Here is a 21,235-nt window from a genome sequence, read left to right as displayed (position 1 = left end):
TTCTCGGCCCTCTGAGAACATTTTGTACCACCGATAAACGTTGCTTCGGTCCAAGGTAGCTTCACCATATGCCACAGTCAACATTCGGAATGCGTCCGCGCACTTAATTTTGTTTTTCACACAAAATTTGATACAGATTCTTTGATCCATTTTTTGGAATAGGCAAAAATCGAAGACGAGCCAAAACACGTGCAAGCAAAGCAGCTGTCAAAAATTAATTGAACATTCAAAACGGCCGAACTTGTCGGCATAAGTGAGAGACATGAGTACCAACATAACGCCACAAAAAATCGAAAATCGAATATACGTAACCCGCGGAAATTCAAAATTCGCGATACTTTTTGAACAGACCTCGTATTCCAACTCTTTAGCGGTTAAATTATGTACATTACAGTTGTACACGATAAGAAGCATTTTGAATACTGAGTGATTTCGCTTTGCACGCTACTATAATATAAATACATCCGCTCTCGATGTCGTTTTTTAAAAATTTCTATCAGTGTCATGAAGGGAAAAGATATGAAGTTCATGCGGCGATTAAAGTGATCAATGTCGACAATAAAGTACAGACTGAAAAAGAAATAAACAAGCATGGAAACATGCTGCCGATTTTTATATGCTGAAGCATTTGCAGTCCAAGCGAACTGCAGCAAAACAAACGTGTTGATAAGTTTGCTGGAAAGTTCATATAATATACGTTTAGAGAACACGTGTACGTGTACTCAAAGTCGTTGTAACAAAATACCGATATTTAGAGAATTTATTAGCATCGATTGAAGAAATTAGTTATTTTACGTTCTCCAATATTAACGATGTAGTACCATCAAATGAGGTGTTTCCAAATTCCATTTTTGTCTTCGATGACGTGGCATGCAAGCAAGACGCGATCAGAGAATACTTTGCGATGGGTCGACACGCGGACATCGACTATTCTATCTGTGTCAAACATACGCAAATCTGTTGATCCTGTTCAAACAGGACGGTATCAATCTGAAACATGTATACAATGACCATGTAAATACTGACATGTCTTACAAGAATTTCTGCGAACTGTGTCGCTGCTGTTGACAACAAAAGTATGGATTCGTAGTGATAGACAAAGACAGTGCACTTACGAATGGACGATACAAAAAAGGATTTAATGAGTATGCGATACTTTAGTGGTTAGTCGTTGTGAATACGTCAACTACGCAACATTCACACTTGCGAGAGAGTAGTGAAACATATTGCGAAAACGAGTGACTTGATTCGTAAAAAGTATTTAAAAATCGGCAAAATAGAGGAAAATATAGCATTAGAGAAATACTTTAAGTCTATCATCGAACCTCTAAAACAGATTGTCGAAAACATCGCTAATGATGAATCTCAACCAATTAAGAAAGAAGTCAACGTTGTAAGGAATAAAAATATTAAAAAAAGAAAACCTGAAGATAATGAAGATGTTCATGATAATGAAGATGATAATGATGGTGATGACTTCTGGATAGATAATTCATGGCTTCAATTAACATCGTCGTCTAAAAAGCAACATACTAAAGAATCAAATGTTACGTCGGATTCCAATTATGCGTCGTCTGAACCACGCGATTATCGAACGAACGTTCGCATGTTCCCTCAGTCGGAGATGTTTTATGAAACGCTCAATGAACCGTTTGAAACGTTAGTTAAACAATATTTGCAAACGCGGCAAGTTGCGCGTGAGGAGTTGCATAATCAATTGGGGGCACTTAGACAAAAATATTTAAACATGCTTCTCGGTGATGATAGAGAAAAGGCAATCGGTCACATTTATGGCGTATATCTCAGCGAGAACGGCACGATGCTCGGTGACAAATATTACGATGTAAACACGAATGACTTTGTAATCGTAGGTAGAATAAAGTACAAGTAAGGTACAGCTGATTTGTACGATTTAATTTTTAAAAGAATCCCCGACAACACTATTTATACAGAGGATAATAAACTAGCTTATAAAAGTATACTTTTGCAACGAATGCTCATAGACGCAGTCATAATGCGGATAATCCAATATGGGTAACAAAGGATATAAATATAAGAATATAATAGCACCCTTGGTATCAGATAAAATACTAGTTGGACCGGATATATCACGCGACAGGAATCTACACAAGTCAGGTGAAAGAGTCGGAAAAGGTGCAATACCACGCACCATGACTCTAAATAAAATTGATTATGTTCATTGGAACGATCCTACCGATTTAGTGAATCGTTTCCGATTGCTTGAGACCTCGCGTCAAGCAGATCACAACGCCCACGATAACGAAATATTGTCGAGGAGTTTCATGAAACTGTCTTTATTATTGAAACGAGATACACAATCATTTTAGTTGACATTGAAATACCAATGAATAACGTTTGCGTAAGAACTTTGTGATATTTTACGCATTATACAGCAATAATCATAACGTAACATGTCTGAGAAGAAAAGACTCGAAAAGTGGCGATTAGTGGAAGAACTGCACGCTCCAGCGAGAAAAAATTTTCCACGTAGACATGTCATAGTATATATGGCATGATACGATCTGTGGCAACTGATGTGGTTGAGATGCGCCCTTACACACAATTCAACAAAGTGTATCGCTACATTCTCACTGTTATCGACGTGCTGAGTAAGCATGCATGATGGGCCGCACCGCTCAAAACGAAGAGTGGAAATGAGAATGCTACAGCAATTACAAAAATAATTTAAGGTAATGGAAGATGTTCGAAAAATTTGCTAATATTGGAAAAGAATTTTACAATTTGGATGTACAGAAATTCTTGAAGAAGCACAACCATTATTCTATGTATTCCGTAATGAAGGTTATCGAAGGTTCGCACGTTTAAAAACGATATGTGGAAACAATTTACGCACAGTGGAAATTATAAATGGATTGACTTGTTACCGCTTCTTGTGTCAGAGTACAACGCGCGAAAGTATGAATCCATCGGTATGCGATCCATCGATGTGATTCCCACAATCGCCGACAAGCTCTTAAACATAGTGTACAGTAGCGTAAAGACTGTCGCACGCTTTGCGATTCAAAGTGGATGACTTGGTACGTGTAAGCAAATTCAAGATTTTTGAGGAAGAACACTTTTACACACTGAATTGGATCACGGAGGTGTTTAGAATAGTTAAAGTACAGTAAACAAATTCCGTGACGTATCTTTTTTTGGAAGATTACTGCGGAAAACCCATTGCTGGAGGATTCTATGAGTATGAATTGCATTGCGTCGCTAATCCCAACGTATACTTTGTTGAAAAGATGTTGAATAAAAAAGGAGACAAGGTTACGTGAAATGACATTTGATAATTCACACAACTCTTGGACATAGGATAATGTGTTATAACAATAAAATTTATTACAAATTTATTACAAACTGTATAATTTTTTTTCCTTATGTAAATATTAAATATGAACGTATTCATATTTATTATATAAATATATATTATACATATTATACACATTACACATATCATACATGTATATATACACACGTACATGCATACATACATAGATATATACATATATACGTACATATGTACAGTGCATTGCACAAATGCCTGAAGTTTGATTTTAGAAGTCTATATTTCGTTCTTAGTTATTTTTACGTTCACGACTGATACGACCGAATGTTGCATCAGCGATCAGGAATATATCGTAGTGTTAGCAAATTGTGTTTTGATATACGTAACCTGTTTTGATCAATAAAATTTCTGAAATATTCCAAAACTTAATTGAAAGAAGTCGAAGATCAAAGCCTTTAATATATCATATCTTGTAGTTTTGATGAAGTATAATTGCTTTTACACTTGCTAATAAGAAAATATACGAGGGCAAGTCAATAAGTTTTTAAAAAAACCTAGTAAAATACATTTTTTTACATCGATTCATTTTTATTTCTCCACATAATCTCCTTTCAGTTCGATACACTTAATCCAACGATTCTCCAACTTTTTCAAGCAGTGAATAATATGATTTGTTCAATCCTTCAAAATAAGCCTCTGTTTTGGCAATGAGCTGCTCTCTGGTGGTGAATCTCTTTCCTCCGAACCATTTCTTCAGGTTTGGAAACAGGAAATAGTCGCAGGGGGCTAAATCTGGCGAATATGCTGGATGGAGAAGCAATTCGTAGCGAAATTCGTTGAATTTAGTCATCGGGCACGTGTGAATCCTGTGCATTGTCTTGGAAGAGCACTTTCTTCTTCACCAAATGGGGACGTTTTTTTTTCTTTAATGTTGAAACAGTCTAATAAGGCTGCGTAATAATCATTTGCTTCGACGGAAGGTAATCGATATGAATTATACCGCGTGCATCCCAAAAAACTGTGGCCATCACCTTTCTGGCTGAACTTCACGCTCTTTGCCTTCCTCGGAGCTGGTTCATCCGGTGAAGTCCATTGTTTTGACTGTTCCTTCGTTTCAGGTAGTGAAGTAATAAATCGACGCAGAAATTCATCTGAATTATATTGAAACGTCTCCAAACATTGTTTTGAAATCGTCACACGGTCGCGCTTATGGTCCGCAGTGAACAAACGTGGCAACCATCTTGCCCATAGCTTTTTCATACCCAATTGTTCGTGCAAAATTGAAATCACTGTGCCATGTGATATGCCTGTGGCCTCAATAAGCTCGCGCACTTTCACTCGTCGATTAGTCAAAACAATATCGTGAACTTTATCGATGATTTCTGGCGTAGCAGCTTCAATTGGACGTCCCGAACGAGGTGCATCTCATGTGGATGTACGACTACATTTAAATTTATTTATCCAATTGTATACAGTCGCAAACGCTGGTGTAAATGTGCTATGAACATTATCTAACTCGACTTTCTTTCGGCGTTAAACTTTTTATATGTAGATGTTTGATTGCTGCACGAAACTCGTTTTTTTCCATTTTGCAAAAAATACAAAGCTAGTTCGCTTTAATCGTCTACAGAAATGAAACCACGCGATAAATTCCGCTCAAAATTTGACAGTAATCAGCTGAAAGATGCTACTTGTCAAAAAGTAATGTGACATGACACTGCTCTCTGACAGATTTTCTAAGAAGTTATTGACTTGCCCTCGTACTTTGTGGTCCGTTTTTCTTACAAAGGTAATAAAATATAAGCGAAAGGAAAATTAATAATGCAATGTTTGTGACGAGAAGTGGTTTATTGGAGACATGCACAGAAAAATAATCCCAGATATCTAATCATGAAGTATTTTAGAGCATCATATTAAGAATAAGATTAGTAGAATTAAATTGATGCTTAGAGGAATAAATCATAAGTCGACATAGGTTTTTCGTATTGCTGAATAAAGTCTTATATAATTTATACATATTATTACATGTTTTTGGACAGACATTGGAGGTATAAGTTACTGTAACAATATTAAAAACATAAAATGTTTATATTTTTGTTCCAATCGCTTGACAATACCTTAATCGCGAAAGTAGAGACAGCAGTAGAGTATGTCAACATGTTAGAAACAGTCATACTTCCCAATGCGCGAGCGATATTTCCAGCAGACCAATATCCATTACGTACAGGACAACAGTGCTGTTCACAATGTCCACGTGACACGAAATTGGTTCAATGATCATCCCGAGGTGGAATAAATAGATTGGCCTTGCAATTCTCCTGACTTAAATCCTATTGAAAATTTGTGGGAAATTATGGTCAGGGAAATCCGAGCACAGAAACTCGAGATGCATTAATTTAGCATGTAAATAACATATGGAACAGACTTCGTGATCAACCTGAAATATGCTAGCACCTAGCTCAGTCAGGATCAGATTATAACGGGTGATTAACAACAATGGCTACTGGATTGATTATTAATTGTTATATGTGTCATAAAGACGTTATATGTGTTATGTGTGTTATACGTGTTATTTTTATTTATGTAAATAAAAATATTATGTGTTATATAAAATTTATTATATATCATATTATATTATATGAAATTGATTAATGTTTTAAATATATCTGTCTATCGACTTGTATCTCTAAAGTCACAAACAATGCGTTGTTAATTATTCTTTCGTTTATATTTTATTACCTATGTAAGAAAAACGGACCATAAAGTATATTTTCTTATCAGCAAGTGTAAAAGCAATTATACTTCTTCAATACTACAACTCTGATATATTAAAGGTTTCGATCGACTTCTTTCAATTGAGTTTTGAAATATTACAGAAATTTTACTGATGAAAACAGCGGTCGGCTGTCAAAACACAATTTACTAATATTACGATATATTCCTGATCGCTCATGCAACATCGTATCAGTCGTGAACGTAAAAATAACTAAGAACGAAACATACACTTCTAAAATCAAACCTCAGGCATTTGTGCAATGCATGTACGTACGTACATACATATGTACATACATATATACATATATATATATATATATATATATATATATATATATATATATATATATATATATATATATATACGTACATATATGTACGATTTAATACGTATTGAATTAGTCGATAAGAAAGTGCGCTTGATCATTTTTTGTACTACATTACTAAAAATTATTATCATAATTAGTGTTACCAGGTTATATAAGGTGTAGTAAAAAGAAATCTATTATTTTTGCATTAAATTGAAGGCTTTATTTAGCATAATTAGAATGATTCGATTTAGGTCAAATATGCACCGTTTTGTTCGATAACTTGTTGCCATTTTGAAGGTAATTTCATTATGCCTCTCTCATAGAAATCCTCGTCCGTATTAGCAAAAAACTGGGACAGTCGATTTTCACAAGCTTCTCTTGAGGCGAATTTTTCACCAGCAAAATCATTCGCCATAGACAGGAACAGGTGGTAATCACTTGGTGCCAGGTCCGGACTATAAGGTGGATGCATAAGAACCTCCCAACCAAGCTCCCGGAGCTTCTGGCGAGTCACTATCGATGTGTGTGGCCTGGCGTTGTCTTGATGGAACACAATTCCTCTCCTATTGGCCAAAGCTGGCCGCTTCTGGGCGATTGCTTCTTTCAGACGGTCCAATTGTTGACAGTACAGGTCCGAATTAAGAGTTTGGCCGTAGGGGAGCAGCTCATAGTAGATGATTCCCTGCCAATCCCACCAAACACACAGCAAAACCTTCCTGATCGTCAATCCTGGCTTGGCCACCGTTTGCGCCGGCTCATCGCGATTCGACCACGACCGTTTTCGCTTGACGTTGTCGTAAGTGACCCACTTTTCATCACCAGTAACCATTCGCTTCAGAAATGGGTCGATTTTGTTGCGATTCAGCAGCGATTCGCAGATGGAAATTCGGTCCATGAGGTTTTTTTGCGTTAACTCGTGTGGCACCCATACATCGAGCTTCTTTTTGTATCCAGCCTTATTTAAATGGTTCCAAACGGTTTTTTGTGCAATGTTTAGCTCCTGGGCAATCGAAACAGTGCTTACATGACGGTCGGACTCGACGATTTCCATTATTTTATCGACATTTTCGACAATTGGCCTTCCAGAGCGTGGTGCATCTTTGACATCAAAATTACCGGAACGGAATCGACGAAACCAAAATTGCGCGATATTGACTGTTACAGTATCAGGACCATAAACACTATTCACATTTTCAGCCGCCTGGCTTGCGTTTTCGCCTTTATCGAAGAAAAACTGTAAAATATGGCGTATTTTCTCTTTGTTGGTGTCCATCTTTGACACGCGCTCAAACAATACTGACTCAAGCAATCACAAAACTGTCTGAGAAGTTTTTTTAGTACGAAATCTTATCTTTCTAACGCCATTTGGCGTAACCCGATCGCACTTATACAACGCGAGATACAGATTACTAAAGCCATCTATTGGAAAAATAATAGATTTCTTTTTACTACACCTTATATTATTAAAAATTCAGAAAAATATTATTATAATTAGTTTTTAAGTCGTATCATTAAAAATCGTAAATACTATATCTATTTAATTAAATCACGTGCAAGAAGAAAAGAGCGTGTGAAAGAGAGCGTAAATAATAAGTATAGGACTGCAATGAGTGGAAGAGAGAACTGCATCTTACAATGGGTAAGAGAGAAAGAGCAATAGATTAAAGAGAGAATGCAACGAGAAACGTCATGTGCTTCCCCCTTCCTGATTCCCATACATGCATGCACGCACGCACGCACGCACGCACGCACGCATCGTATACGCATTAACACAGGGTTAGAATCGGCCTAGCTTTATTACTATTTTGATAATGCGCTGTTCCCCAAACTTTGTTATATCGCACGCCACTTACAGGACGGAGCGATGGAAGGTGAAAACTCTCAGTATGCTCGATGACAACTACAGACGCCAGTTGGAGATACAGATATCCCAACAAGGAGCTGATGGCGGAGAGCCGCTAGGACATTTCATCCCAACCCGAATAACCTAGGGGCTACAATTGACGCAGAAGTCCATGAAAATTTGTATTGCGCGCTCTAAGGCGTAAGAATTTGCAACTCGCGAGGACTTATACAAGACGCGGAACCGCATCTGACAAAGGCCAATCGGCGCGTGACGTGGCCCCGATTAGAGGGGGCCAAACGGCCTGTGAATAACATATATAAGGGATAACATGGTGTGTTCAGTTTGCAAGTCTCTCTCTCTAAATCTACGCTGTCTCTGTCTATGTATGTTGTATAAGAGACAAAAGCTACCAACTGTGAAACGCGAAACATGAGACGGTATTCATAATCCGTTTTTATTTTAAAACCGTTTTAAATATAATGTCTTAAGATGTTAATACAGTCGAATTGACTTACGACATCTTAAGATTGACTTAAGACAGTCTTAAATGTAAGAATCGACTATGAATACCGACTTGTTTTGCGTTATGAAATCGGTACTGAACTTTCCCTGTTTAACACACTTTATTTCTACAGAAAGAGAACCTAAGATGCATTATGATGTGTGTCAAACAAGAAAAGAAGCTTTATTTCTTATGCAACATTCATAAAGAGAGACGGCAGAATTTAGAGAGAGATCCTTGCAAACTGAGCACATCATGTTATCCCGTCATAGTGAATCCGTGGAAAACTCGCGGCACCGGCACTCGTTTTGTGGCTGAGCCGGCATCGATTGTGAGAGGACGCAAACTTCCCCGCTGTCGAGAAAATTTGAGAAGCAGTGAATTGTCGAGAAGCAGTGAGCTCCTACATTCATAATTCAGAGTTGTCGCAACAAGGACCAGAGAAAGATATTGGGTGAGATGTTACCGCCGTTATAAAGCTGCTGATCCGGGTTCGTAGAATCGAGTGGATCGCGTGAAAACTCGCGTGGCTGCAAGTGACCGGTTTAATGGCCGCCGTCTAAATCTGTAGAACTATGAGCCACGTGCCATCCACCCGAGTCTTGTCGTTAAGAGAAATACTAATTATCGATTCGCGCTTGCCTATCTTGCCACAGTCGGGTTAATTTTTTGTGTGTATCTTTGGTGCCGTGCCGAATCGATTATTGTAACCGATTATCGTGTGCTCGTTCAGATTCGCGTCGAAGTTACCTTCTCAGATAACGTACTTTGCTAAAAATATAAGTTCTTGTATGCCGTCGAGATTTCGTTAGCATTTGGTTGTCGTTAGCCACCTTCTGAGATGCTCGGAGAGTAAAGATTTAACAGTCTAAAGAACGATTGTCGACCCGGTGTTAGAATATAAGTTATTGTTGTCGCCCGCGGAAGTCGAATTGAGATAAGTCCTGGAAGCGAACCTCCGGATGTTACTTATAAGTCAGTCTACTGAATACAATTGTTATCTATTTCATTATAAATCTATGTGTGATTCTTGCAACATACTTCGTTCATCCTCCGACACCCCGTCGCGAATTGAAATTGTGTGCAATTAATTTAAAGTAGACGAAAATTATTGAAGCATGCTCTTTTGTGCCTGGCGAGTCGAGTGCTCAACTTGTTAGTGGAAAACTCTGATATTTGTAAAAAGTCTATCTGACTGTCAAGACCTTAAGCTTACCTCGTACAGAAATTCCTTTAAGTAAGAAAAAGTTATAGAGCACGCGAAGTTGTGCCGTCGCTCGCGAGCACGGTCACAGTATATCTCTTCAACATTAATATAGTAGATGTTAATTAAATAATATTTACAATGTCGGTGTGCGTTTTCCTTTATTAATCGAATTCTGAAATGTTTCTGTCCAATACTGAATGCTTTCAGATAGATATATATCACTCCACTGAAATTTATCCAATATTAACAGTTGTTCTTTAAAACTTTCTATATTTTCGGAACACATACATTTTTAAGAAAGCCAAAAATAATTTATAGATGACAGTCGCTCCGCCGGAGTTAACCGAACTCGTCCGAATTCCACCGAAATTATGTTTTCTGTTTGTATTGTTAATCGGCAGGAATCGCCGAACGATTCCGAAACAATATGAGCGGGAGCAACAATTAGTATAAAAGCCGAGTTTTCCTCGGCAAAACTCTTCTTTTTCCTGCCTGTTCCTACTCCGATTCCGATACCGATACTGAATTCTCCGGCCGCGAGTGAGAAAAGGTGGTAGAGCGTATTCTGCCACTATCGAAAGTTCTCGGCAGCAATCAATTAACATATCCTGAATTCGCTGCGAGAGCAATCTGAGACAGAGTGTACTCTGTTTCGCCGAACGTTCTCGACCGCCGATCAATTAATGCTAGTGCGACTGCATCGACAGGAATTTTTCATGACGGAGTGTACTCCGTCATGCCGAGCGTTCTCGGCTGTCGGCTTATTTTCCGCCGCTTCCTCTTCACGCACTGGCACGATTCCAGAGGTAGAGCGTTCTCTGCCTCTGTGGTGTTATCGATCGCCGGTTTCTTAAACCGGAGGGCCTCGACAATAGCAAAGGAATAAAGTTTTCTCCGCCTCCGCCGAGTGTTCTTGTCCATCGGGTGCCCAACACGCACTTGCAGTTTTCCCCATTGCATGGGGAAGACTCACGTGTTTACCACGACGGGAATCGTGAACGCGAACGCGACCGCGATTGGCTGGCGTGTATCCATATACCAGGCGTGCCGCGCTGTACGCCTGACTCGCATTTCGCGTCTTGCAATTAGCGCCTATATTGCGATCGACAACAGCCATCAGCGATGAAGCTAAGTCGGGGACCGGGAAGCTTAATCGGTGCTCCGTCGGCGCGGGTGGCATGTCCGCTTCCACTTCCATCTGCTCTCCGCTTTGCGAGGAGTTGAACAGGAGCGTGGAAGCAGAGGTTGATGGTCTTTACTCCCCTCCACAACCTTTCTCCTGGACTTTATCGGCTTCCAGGAGTCGGAGAGGACGAGGGGACAGGAGGAGGGGGAATGAACAAGGCGACATTATACGTGTCGTCGGATATCCTTCACGAGGCGCTGTCTGCCTGGAGCAAATTTACGACGCAACTCCTGGAGCTCCTCTTGAGGTTCTCCTTCTCCCTCTCGAGCATCTGCAGCTTCTTTCTTCACTTAAGGAACGCGCAGTCCTCCGCGGAAGGCAGGTGCGTACTCAGCGGTCTCTTGCCGAGGACGTCGTAAGTGGCCGTCAACTTGGCCACCGCCTGCCACAGGTAGTGGACGATTCTTCCCTGTATATTCTTAGACCGTTCCACCGCCTGGGCGATCGTCTCGATGGCCTCCACCAAGACAACAGCCATGACCTCCGACGGTTGCAGCTCGAGGTCCTGTTTCAGACCTGCGGCCTCCCAGAAGCACCTTTCTCTCCTCTTGGATAAGGACATCATAGTGATATCGGCCGCGAACTCGCCGTTCTTCCTGATTTTTCGGGCGAGAGTCTCCAAGGTTCGCTGTCTCTTGGCCTCCGTCGTGAATTCCTTGTGTTGACGGGGGTGGTTGATGCCTCGGGGTTCAATCCCTCCGTAGAACGCGTAATTTCCGTGTTCGATGGAGTCAAGGAAGGAATTCTAAAAAGCAGAACGCGGACCCGTTTAATTCTAGCGAGGTCCGCAATAGATTTGCCAGAACACGCCGATGTAATCGAGCTCTCTTTGGGCCTCTTCTTGTTTTTGTCGGAGAAGGCCTCCATGTTGCTTTTCCTCGTGTAGGAGGAAGAGATAGAGGCTTTGAAGGCCGTCGACGCATATCCTCAGTCCGTGGGAATGGGTTATGTGGGATTCGCACCCACAAAAACCCTCACCGGTGTCCTTCATAGGCCTGTTGGCGAGGATACCCTGGGCACGCGTGCAGCATTTTTCCAGGACGCCGTCAGGCTTGCCTAGCTGGTCGGCTCTTCCCCCAGCGGCCCTTTAACCGGAACCGCCGGTGCCCCTTTGGGGCAATGTCTGACCGCAGGCGAGAGGGGGACACCGCCCCCCCTTCGCCTCACTCTCACTTGATTTTGTGAGGGAGAGCAGAGCCGACCCTGAGTTCCTGTTTAGGATTGACCTCCTCGCCCGGGAGTGACCCCGTCAAAGGGTAACTGTTTAGTGACCCCTACCGAGCCCACGTTCTAGTTGGGAGTGCGGTGGCTGAGTTATCACCGCATTCCCATGCACTCGCGACCGGGGCAGCGGGCCGAACAGGGAGGGTTTCGTTTTCCTCCAGGCCCGCGGCCGCCGTTACCGTCTTGGTCGCAACCGACTATTCCGCGACGTCGAGAGGCTAGGCGGAGCCGCCCGGCTGTTTCCGGGTGGGGCGGGGGGGAAGGGGGAGGCGGATCGAAGCGCGGCGGAATCTTGCACCAACGTCTCCCCCGGCCTCCCCGATCGGACCTACTTCGCTCCCGCACTCTTTCGGTCTCTTCCTTCCGAAGCATAAGGAGGCCTCACAGAAGGAGGAGACTGCCTTCCATGACTTCTCCAGCATGGCTCTGACCAGGGTCGACAGTGAGAGATCCCCGCCCACCGCTCCGGAGAGAAGAGGGCGCTCCGCGCTCCACGCCGGGCACACCTCCACAGTGTGCGACGCCGAGTCCACTTGGGCGTCACAATGATGACAAGCCGTGATCGATTCCTTTGCGATTCTATACAAGTACTCACCAATGCCGTGCCCTTTCGCGATCCAGTCCTGAAGATGGGGACCGACGGCTCTCATGACCCTGTTGGCATGTGTGCTTACTGTCGAGCCCGGAATGTACCGACAGTAAGCACACTTGCCACTGATCGATGACCCGGGAATGCATCACGGCCCCCGCGATCACAATGGTCCGTAAAAGAACGCCGCCAGCATATCTCGTCGCGCTGCCGCATCAGGGCCATGAAGGCTGGACATAATGCTAGTCAAGGCGTCAGCCAACCTGCCCAACCTGAGAGCAAGCTACTCGAAGTGAGCGCTGAATTCCCAGAGGCAGTCGATGGTGAGGCCCAGATATCTCATTTGGAACCCCACCTGCACTACTGTAGTTCCCACCCGAATTTCCACTGGAGGCGGTGGCCCCAACTTTCCGTCATAGACGAAAATAGCTTCCGTCTTATGGGGCTCCAGATGGGATTAGGTCACGAAGCTGATCACGATATCAATCGCGACGTTGGTGGCATGGGTCGCTTTCCTCCAGCCCCGCCCCCCTTCGATGATTAGGGTGTCGTCGGCATAGCATACCACATGACACCCCAGCGGGAGGGCTTGACTACCACGTCGTATGCAATGTTCCATAGCAGGGGGCCCAGCAGGGGGACCGATCTCTGTGGGACACCGCACGACAGTTCTCTCTCGTGCACTCCATCCCTGTCTCAGTGGAGCTTTCTGTGCCGGAAGTAATCCGTAATCATGGCGATCAGGTAGTCGGGCAGGCCATGGTAGGCGAGTGCACTACTCGGTCCCAGGAGAGGTGTTGAAAGCGTTGACGATATCAATGGATACCGTCCCCCCCCCCCTCGCTCACTATGGACCCCGTGAGGATCTGCACCTGCCGAATAACATCGACAGTCGAGCATCCCTCACGGAACCTAACACATCGATCAATAAGTCCCCGGTCTAGCAAAGAAAACACAAGTGTTACATAAAAATTCGAATTTATTTATCAATATAGTTTCCTTTTAAGGCAATACAATCAGTCCAACGCCTTTCCAAACATTCGATGCCGGTTTTGTAGAACGATTTTGGCTGATCCTCAAAATACGCATCAGTTTCGGCGATGACCTCCTCATCCGATCGAAATTTCTTCCCAGCGAGCATTTTTTTGAGCTCAGCGAATAGGAAATAGTCGCTGGGGGCCAAATCTGGCGAATACGGTGGGTGCGGGAGCAGCTGGAAGCCCAACTCGTTCAATTTAACCATCGTTGCCATCGATTGTTTTTGATCCACAGTGAGCAAACGCGGCACCCACTTCGAACACAGCTTCCGCATCGACAAATGATCGTGTAAAATGGTAAAAACACTTCCCTTGGATATCTTTACGATGTCAGCAATATCATCCAGCTTTAATTTACGGTCGGACAAAACCAATTTATGGACCTGCTTGATTTTTTCGGGGACAACTGCCTCATTTGGGCGACCAGAGCGGTGTGCATCGTCGGTGTCCGTACGACCGCGTTTAAAATCAGCATACCAGTCGATAATTGTTGATTTGCCTGGGGCAGAGGTGCCATAATGTTTGTCCAACCACTGTTTTGCCTCAACGGTGTTTTTTCCCATCAAAAAGCAGTGTTTAATGAGCACACGAAATTCCTTTTTTTCCATTGTTATGAAAATAACCAAATTAGCGTCACTAAAGCTTCAATAACTCACACAATAATGATCCGAATGACATATACATTTGACAGTACGCCTAAAAGGGTCTGTTCTTTCGAACCACTATGTACTTTTTGTGTTAGTGGCGCTCTCTATGTGTCAGACCGGGGACTTATTGACCGATGTGTTATATTGTTCCGGATGGAGATCGGGGTCCTCCCGGTACAGATGCCGGACGATGCGCTGAGCAACGATGCGTTCCAGCATCTTGTCCGCATCGTCCAGCAAGCATATGGGATGGTAGGCAGAGGGAAACTTCGCCAGCCTACCCTCTTTACGGAGAAGGACCAGATTGGCCCTCTTCCAGACAGGAGGAAAGCGACCCTGCCTGAGGCAGCTTGTGAACAGCCATCCACTTCTCCAAAGGCTAAGGCCCACACACAACTGTGTATGCCGTCCGGGACCGGGACTTTCGGGCTGCCTTCGAGACGGTGATACACCTGGGTCCTCTCGTCTTTACTGACTCCCAGCTCCTTGGACCATCCCACCGGCGAGCCAATGTATAGGCCGCTGTCCCTCGTAAGGAATAGGATGTCCATCACCTCTTCTAGAAGTTGGGGGACTAACTTCTCTACTAGCAGAGGTATCCAGGAGCGCGTCTTGCGCGTTATCACTTTGTATGGAAGCCTCCACGGGCGCCAATTAGCGTCAAGGTTGGGTCTTGGTCTTTCGAATGGCTACGCGAAAAGCCTTCCTCGCCTCTTCCAGCGAGGCTCTCGCAGCCGCCAACGTCGCTTCGTCCTTTCTGCGCCTCCGCATCCGCGTAAGGCGTCGCCGGGCTGTCACTGCTGCCGTCCGAAAGGCAGCGATCTCCGACGGTCACGCTAGGCAGGTTGGCGCGCCGCGGCATCGCGGCATCGACGCGTCCGAGACGCGGATATATAATAACCTAATCTAACCTTGCAACCGGCGGCAAATTTTTACATTAATAACATAAATGGTAATAAACACCACAATAACTCATTAATACAGGATATACATATACTTCCCCAGGACCCACAAATGCCAGCCAGCCACGTGCCGGATACGGAGTCCCAGAAATAATCTAGGAGATCACTGAGAGGGATGAAAGGATGGATACGTCCAAGTGACTACAAAGAAAAGAAGAAGAGACGTTTGTTTGACAGACTCACTGACATAATATTTATATTTATGTTAGGTTGTTCGGAAAGTAATTTCGTTTTTTCTTATGAAAATGAAAGACGATTTTCAATCAGACGCGTTTCAAATGATCATGAACGGTCGAATTCGATAAATTTAATCTCTCAGCGATCTCACGAGTTATTATTCGCCGGTTTGCATTAATTAATGCCTTTATTGTGTCATCAGCTTCAACTGGCCTTCCAGAACGTGATGCATCTTCAACATCAAAATTGCCGGATCGAAATTTTGCAAACCAGTTTTGGCACTGGCGTTCTGTCAATACATCTTCTCCATACACATCGGATAATTTTTTTCTTGCTTGAACAGCATTTTTACCTTTTCGATAGTAAAAAAGTAAAATATGCCGAAAATGCTGCTTTTCACTTTCATATTTGATAGGGCACCAACCAAAAACTACTGCGTAGAATCAATCGAACTTTTTTCACAAGCAAGCCTGGCTATATCAGCTGTCAAAATATATAATGATTATGCGGCTTAAGTGTGAAGTTGGCTGTGAAAAAATACAATAAGTCCTCTGTTGGGAAAAAACGAAATTACTTTCCGAACAACCTAATAATATTCATAGTGTTATTTTTTTATATATATCTACTTCATATGAGGTCGCGCGGCTAGCAACACGGAATCCGAGGAGCGTGCACATTTGTCGGTGCTTCGACGCAGCGGCAAAAAGTAGAGAGAGAACGGGCGGGATAGAATAGCGAGATAGCGTCTGCCATGACTGTAACACATTCTGTATTTTCCTTGTACTTTTATATAGCATATTTAACTAGTGCATAGTCTTGTTGGATGTTCCTTCCGCAAAATCCTATCCTACAAAATTTGAGGGCTTGTCCGAGATTCAGCGAAGAATAGATCGACGAGAATCGGACGACGAGAGGATCGCATGATGACGTGAAAAGTCTCAAGCTTCAGCAATAAGTTGATCAAAAAGTTGAAACAGTGTGTAAGTTGAACACTATGATCAATTGCTACGCGTAAAGTTCTGAGTTGACCGTGAAAGTAATCCGCGACTGCTACGACGCGAAACGTAGTTCTTAACCTCAGTTGCAAAGTCATTTCAGTTGCTAAATCGCAAACAGCACGATGGTCGATTTCGATCCGCAAGGAAGTAGCCGAGGCGAACGCACGACAAAGAATATCAAAGATGTAAAGAAGGACAAGCAGAAATCAGATGACCTGCAGTCCATAGTATTCGAGAAAAACGAAACATCGCTTCCATGAGAATAGTCGATCTCAAAGACGTGAAAAAATTAAATGCATCCACCGCTGTCAACAAGCCTGGATTGCAAAATAAATTGCGGTTTCTTATAGCGCGAAGAAGCCCTGAGATAGCGGCAGCATTCAGCAAAGACGTTACAGCAGAATGGTGAAGAAGAAGCAGTTAACGAAAATATAGCCAATGATGATGAAACAACGAGCGAGGACGATATGACGAACTACGAAGATGTCGTAGACGGACAAGAGATAGTACGAAGCAAAGTACACAAGCGAAGCAAGACACGCACAGAGTGACGAGAAACAGACAGATAGGGCGTATTGAGACTGAGTATAAAGAACGACTACAAAGAGCGTCATAGGAGAGATGAGACGCCCAACACCGATACTGACATTACCTCACTCGACTGAATGAGCATGGCGAATCAACGCCGAACAACAGAAACAGAGAATATGTACGTAGCAGATTCATTAATAAAGATGTCGAAGGCAGCCTAACGTACTTCACAGGCGACGACAATCACAGGCGACGAAGCTGCCAGTCGAGAAGTGGATTGCAGAATTTGAGGACACCAGCGATTTGCTTCAATGGAATGAGGTATAGAAATTAATTTATGGCAAACGTATCCTGAAGGGAAACGTTTTATATCATTTCGGCGAAACGTTTTATATCATTCAAGAAGAATGTCACATCGTCTACAAAAATTGAAAGCAGAGTTCAAGGTTGAATTAAATAGCGCACTAATACATGGCCAACTATTCAAGCACCGACGCTAGTCTAGAGAAAGTAGTAGACAATATATTTATGTCATGCAGAAGATCAAGGAGATATTGAAGAAGATGCTCTAATACAGTATACAGTCCACGGACTATCAGACGATGAAGGCAGCAAAGCATTGCTTGTGAAGTGTGCATAATACGTGAATTGAAGAAGAAGCTTGAAGTATGATTCTGTTAAAGAAAGAGCACAGCGAAAGAAAACCGTGAAGAAGGGCAACTCCAAGAAGCGCCAAGGAAGCCAAGGAAGGAACAGTTCAAATCAAGTCACAAGTTGGATAAGAAACACTGCTTCAACTGTGGATTGAGCGAGCATAACGTCAAGAGCTGTACTAAGGCCGATAAGGGCCTAAAATGTTTTAAATGCAACAATTTCGGCCATAGCTTCAAAATGCGACTTTAAGCAAACCTCTGTAGTGGATACGACGCTGATTGTTGGGAGTTGCATAGATAGAATAAGTGATAAATTTATTCTAGTTGATGTTGCAGGATAGAAGTATCGTGCCTTACTTGATAAGCGACGTCAATCTAATACAAAATGATGTGTGCAGAAATATTGGTAAATCTGAGCTGAACAAGATTACCCGAATTTTCACAGGGAACGTCACTATTAAGCTAAGTGATACTTTTCTACTTAAGTTATCTATAGGAAATAACGACTATGAAATCGAGACTTTTGTGATCCCTACAAACTGCATGACCATTAAACTAATATTGAGACGCGACTTTTTACAAAATGTCAAAGTTGTTATAAAAAGAGAACAAATCAGAGTTACGCGTTTACTCAACGAAGGGAAGATTGAGAAGCTAGACTACGTTGAAGAGAACACCGCTGCGAAGATTGAGGAACCAGTTTGCTCTGAAGAAGATTCCGAGGATGGGCGAAGAACTGACCGTGCTACCATGTACCGTCATTGATGAGATCGAAGCGCCTGAGCGTTATAAAAGTAGAATCGAGACTATGATTGCGGAATATATCAACCGAGAAAAGATGTCAAAATTCCAGTCAATTCGAATTGTTTTGAAAGACGAGATTCCAGTTAATCACCGCGCTCGTAGGCTAGCATCCAAAGAGAAAAAGGTGATCAAATACGTGAATGGTTGCAGTCAGGTATCATTAAACCGAATCGCAATAAGTATGCCAGTTCGGTCGTTATTGTCGTAAAAAAGATGGTTCGAGTCGTGGACTATTGAATCGTAGACTATCGGTCTTTAAATAAAAAGATAAGTCACGACAAGTGTCCCATGCCTCTAATTGACAGTACAATAGATGCGCTTGTAATCTTTCGAGTTTTCTTGGTACTCGACTTAAAGAACGGATTTTTCCATATTCTGGTTAGTAAAGAGAGTCAAGCCTATACCATCTTTGTGACACCAACGGGTCAATACGAATTTACTAAAACGCCTTTTGAACTCTATAATAGTCCGACTAGCTTTTTGAGATTTATAAGTAAAGTATTTCGAGATTTAATTCAAAGATCTATATTCACTTATATGGACGACATTATTATACCAGGTTCTAATGAGGATGATGCATTTTCCAGATTAACAGAGACATTAACAGTTGCAGTTAATAATGGCCTTGATATTGGAGAAAATGCAATTTTGCGTGTCGAATTTTTAGGCCACATTATAGAGGAAGATTGCGTTAGACCATCGCTGATAAAAATTAAAATTATTCAAGGCTTCCCACAGCCCATGATATTTAAACAGTTGTAGAGCTTTTTAGGATTCAAGGTATTTTAGAAAATTTATCAAGGATTGTGCAAAAATAGCTTACCTTCTATACGAGTTAAAAGGAGGGCTGCATTTTTATTGCGTACAGTCGCAATTAGCTTTTACACGGTTGAAAGAAACTCTGTCGAAAGATTACTTTCGACTTCATACTTTCGAAACAATACTTTAAATACAATATATGATCCAGAAGATATTACTGAGCTATATACGGATGCCAGTAAATATGGATATGGAGCAACGCTTTTTCAAAAAAAGTCTAATAAAAAGCATTTCTATTCTGTTTACTATTTGAACTACAAAACGACTGAAGTCGAAAAAAAATGGCGTTCTTATGAATTAAAAGTACTAGCAGTAATTAAAGCCGTCAAAAAGTAGTTTAGAGCCTTTTAGGAATTACATTTAAAATCGTAATAAATTGTCAAGCATTTCAGTGCACGTTACATAAGGAGAGCTTACCTCCTAAAACCAGATGGGCCTTGATATTAAAGGAATTTGATTATGTAATTAGTACCGCTCCGGCGAGCGAGTGAAATATGTGGATACTCTAAGCAGATTTCCCGTAATGTTTATAGAAGACACAGTTTTTATGTTAATTAAAGACGAGCAGAACAAGGAGGAGCAATTGCGAGTAATTAAACAAATACTAGCTAAAAATCTTTGTAAGGACTATGTATTAGAAACGGTTTGCTTATGAAAAGAGTTGGTGCCAAAAGTGTTGTAGTATTACCGTCAAGCATGCATCAAGATGTCATACGGAAAATGCATGATAACGGACATTTTAATATTAAAAAAATAACAGAAGCAATACAGGAGAAATATTACATTCCCGAATTAAAGCAGAAGTTGAAGCGTTACATAGAATGTTGTGTATCTTGTATATTAGTTCAGAAAAAGAAGGTAAGAAAGAAGGTCTATTACGACTAATTCCAAAAGGACATGCTCCTTTAAGCACTTATCATGTGGGCTATTTAGGCCCTATGTCAAGCACCGCTAAGTCGTATAAATATTTACTTGTAATAGTAGACGGATTTTCAAAATTCATGTGGATTTATCCCACCAAAACCTACAATACTAAAGAGGTTTTAGATAAGTTGACGGCAATACAATAGAACTTTGGTAACCCTCAGTGAATTATTACAAGGATACTGCGTTTACCTCTTCGCATTTTAACGATTATTGTTCAGCAGAAAGTATAGAACATATTGCGATAACTATTAGCGTGTCCCGCGACAAATCGACATTCATCGGGTTATTGTATCGGTTTTAGCTAAGTTATCACTAGATAATCCCGATCGTTGGTATCGTCACCTAATTAAGCTACAGATGTGTATTAATAATATCAAAGAAGCGTTAATGAATCCATTTAAAGCGTTATTCGGAGTCAAAATAAAACAATTGTTGCGCAGATAATCAATTGTTGGCTATAGATAGAACAGGAGTATGTACAGCTATTCAATCATGAATATGATAATCTTTGAAATACCGCTAAGCAGAACATTTTAAAGATTTAGACAGAAAATCAGCGCACGTATAGTAAGCATCACAAAAATGCCACCGTGTATAAGGAGAGTATTTGGGTCGCCATTCATAGAACTCAGTTTGTGCTAGGTCGTGAGCTCAAAACTATCTAGGTCCATACAAAATTACGCAAATCAAGGGAAATGACAAGTATGAAGTTGTAAAAGTTGGTTCT

At 41.8% G+C, this 21,235-nt stretch overlaps 1 protein-coding gene across 1 annotated transcript; it reads right to left on the bottom strand.

The window, feature by feature from the left end:
* Window positions 1–13,932: 13,932 nt before the first annotated feature.
* On the bottom strand, window positions 13,933–14,768 carry LOC108756540 (putative uncharacterized protein FLJ37770). Its single transcript, XM_018500425.1, has one exon. It carries the CDS (start codon window positions 14,596–14,598, stop codon window positions 13,933–13,935), a length of 666 nt encoding a protein of 221 aa, XP_018355927.1. The 5' UTR covers window positions 14,599–14,768.
* Between the last annotated feature and the right edge of the window lie 6,467 nt (window positions 14,769–21,235).

This window comes from Trachymyrmex septentrionalis, unplaced genomic scaffold, assembly GCF_001594115.1.
Source record: "Trachymyrmex septentrionalis isolate Tsep2-gDNA-1 unplaced genomic scaffold, Tsep1.0 scaffold128, whole genome shotgun sequence".
Classification (NCBI taxonomy): Eukaryota; Metazoa; Arthropoda; class Insecta; order Hymenoptera; family Formicidae; genus Trachymyrmex; species Trachymyrmex septentrionalis.
The sequence above is the reverse complement of the archived record's forward strand: the minus strand, read 5'-3'. Positions and strand labels throughout refer to the sequence as shown.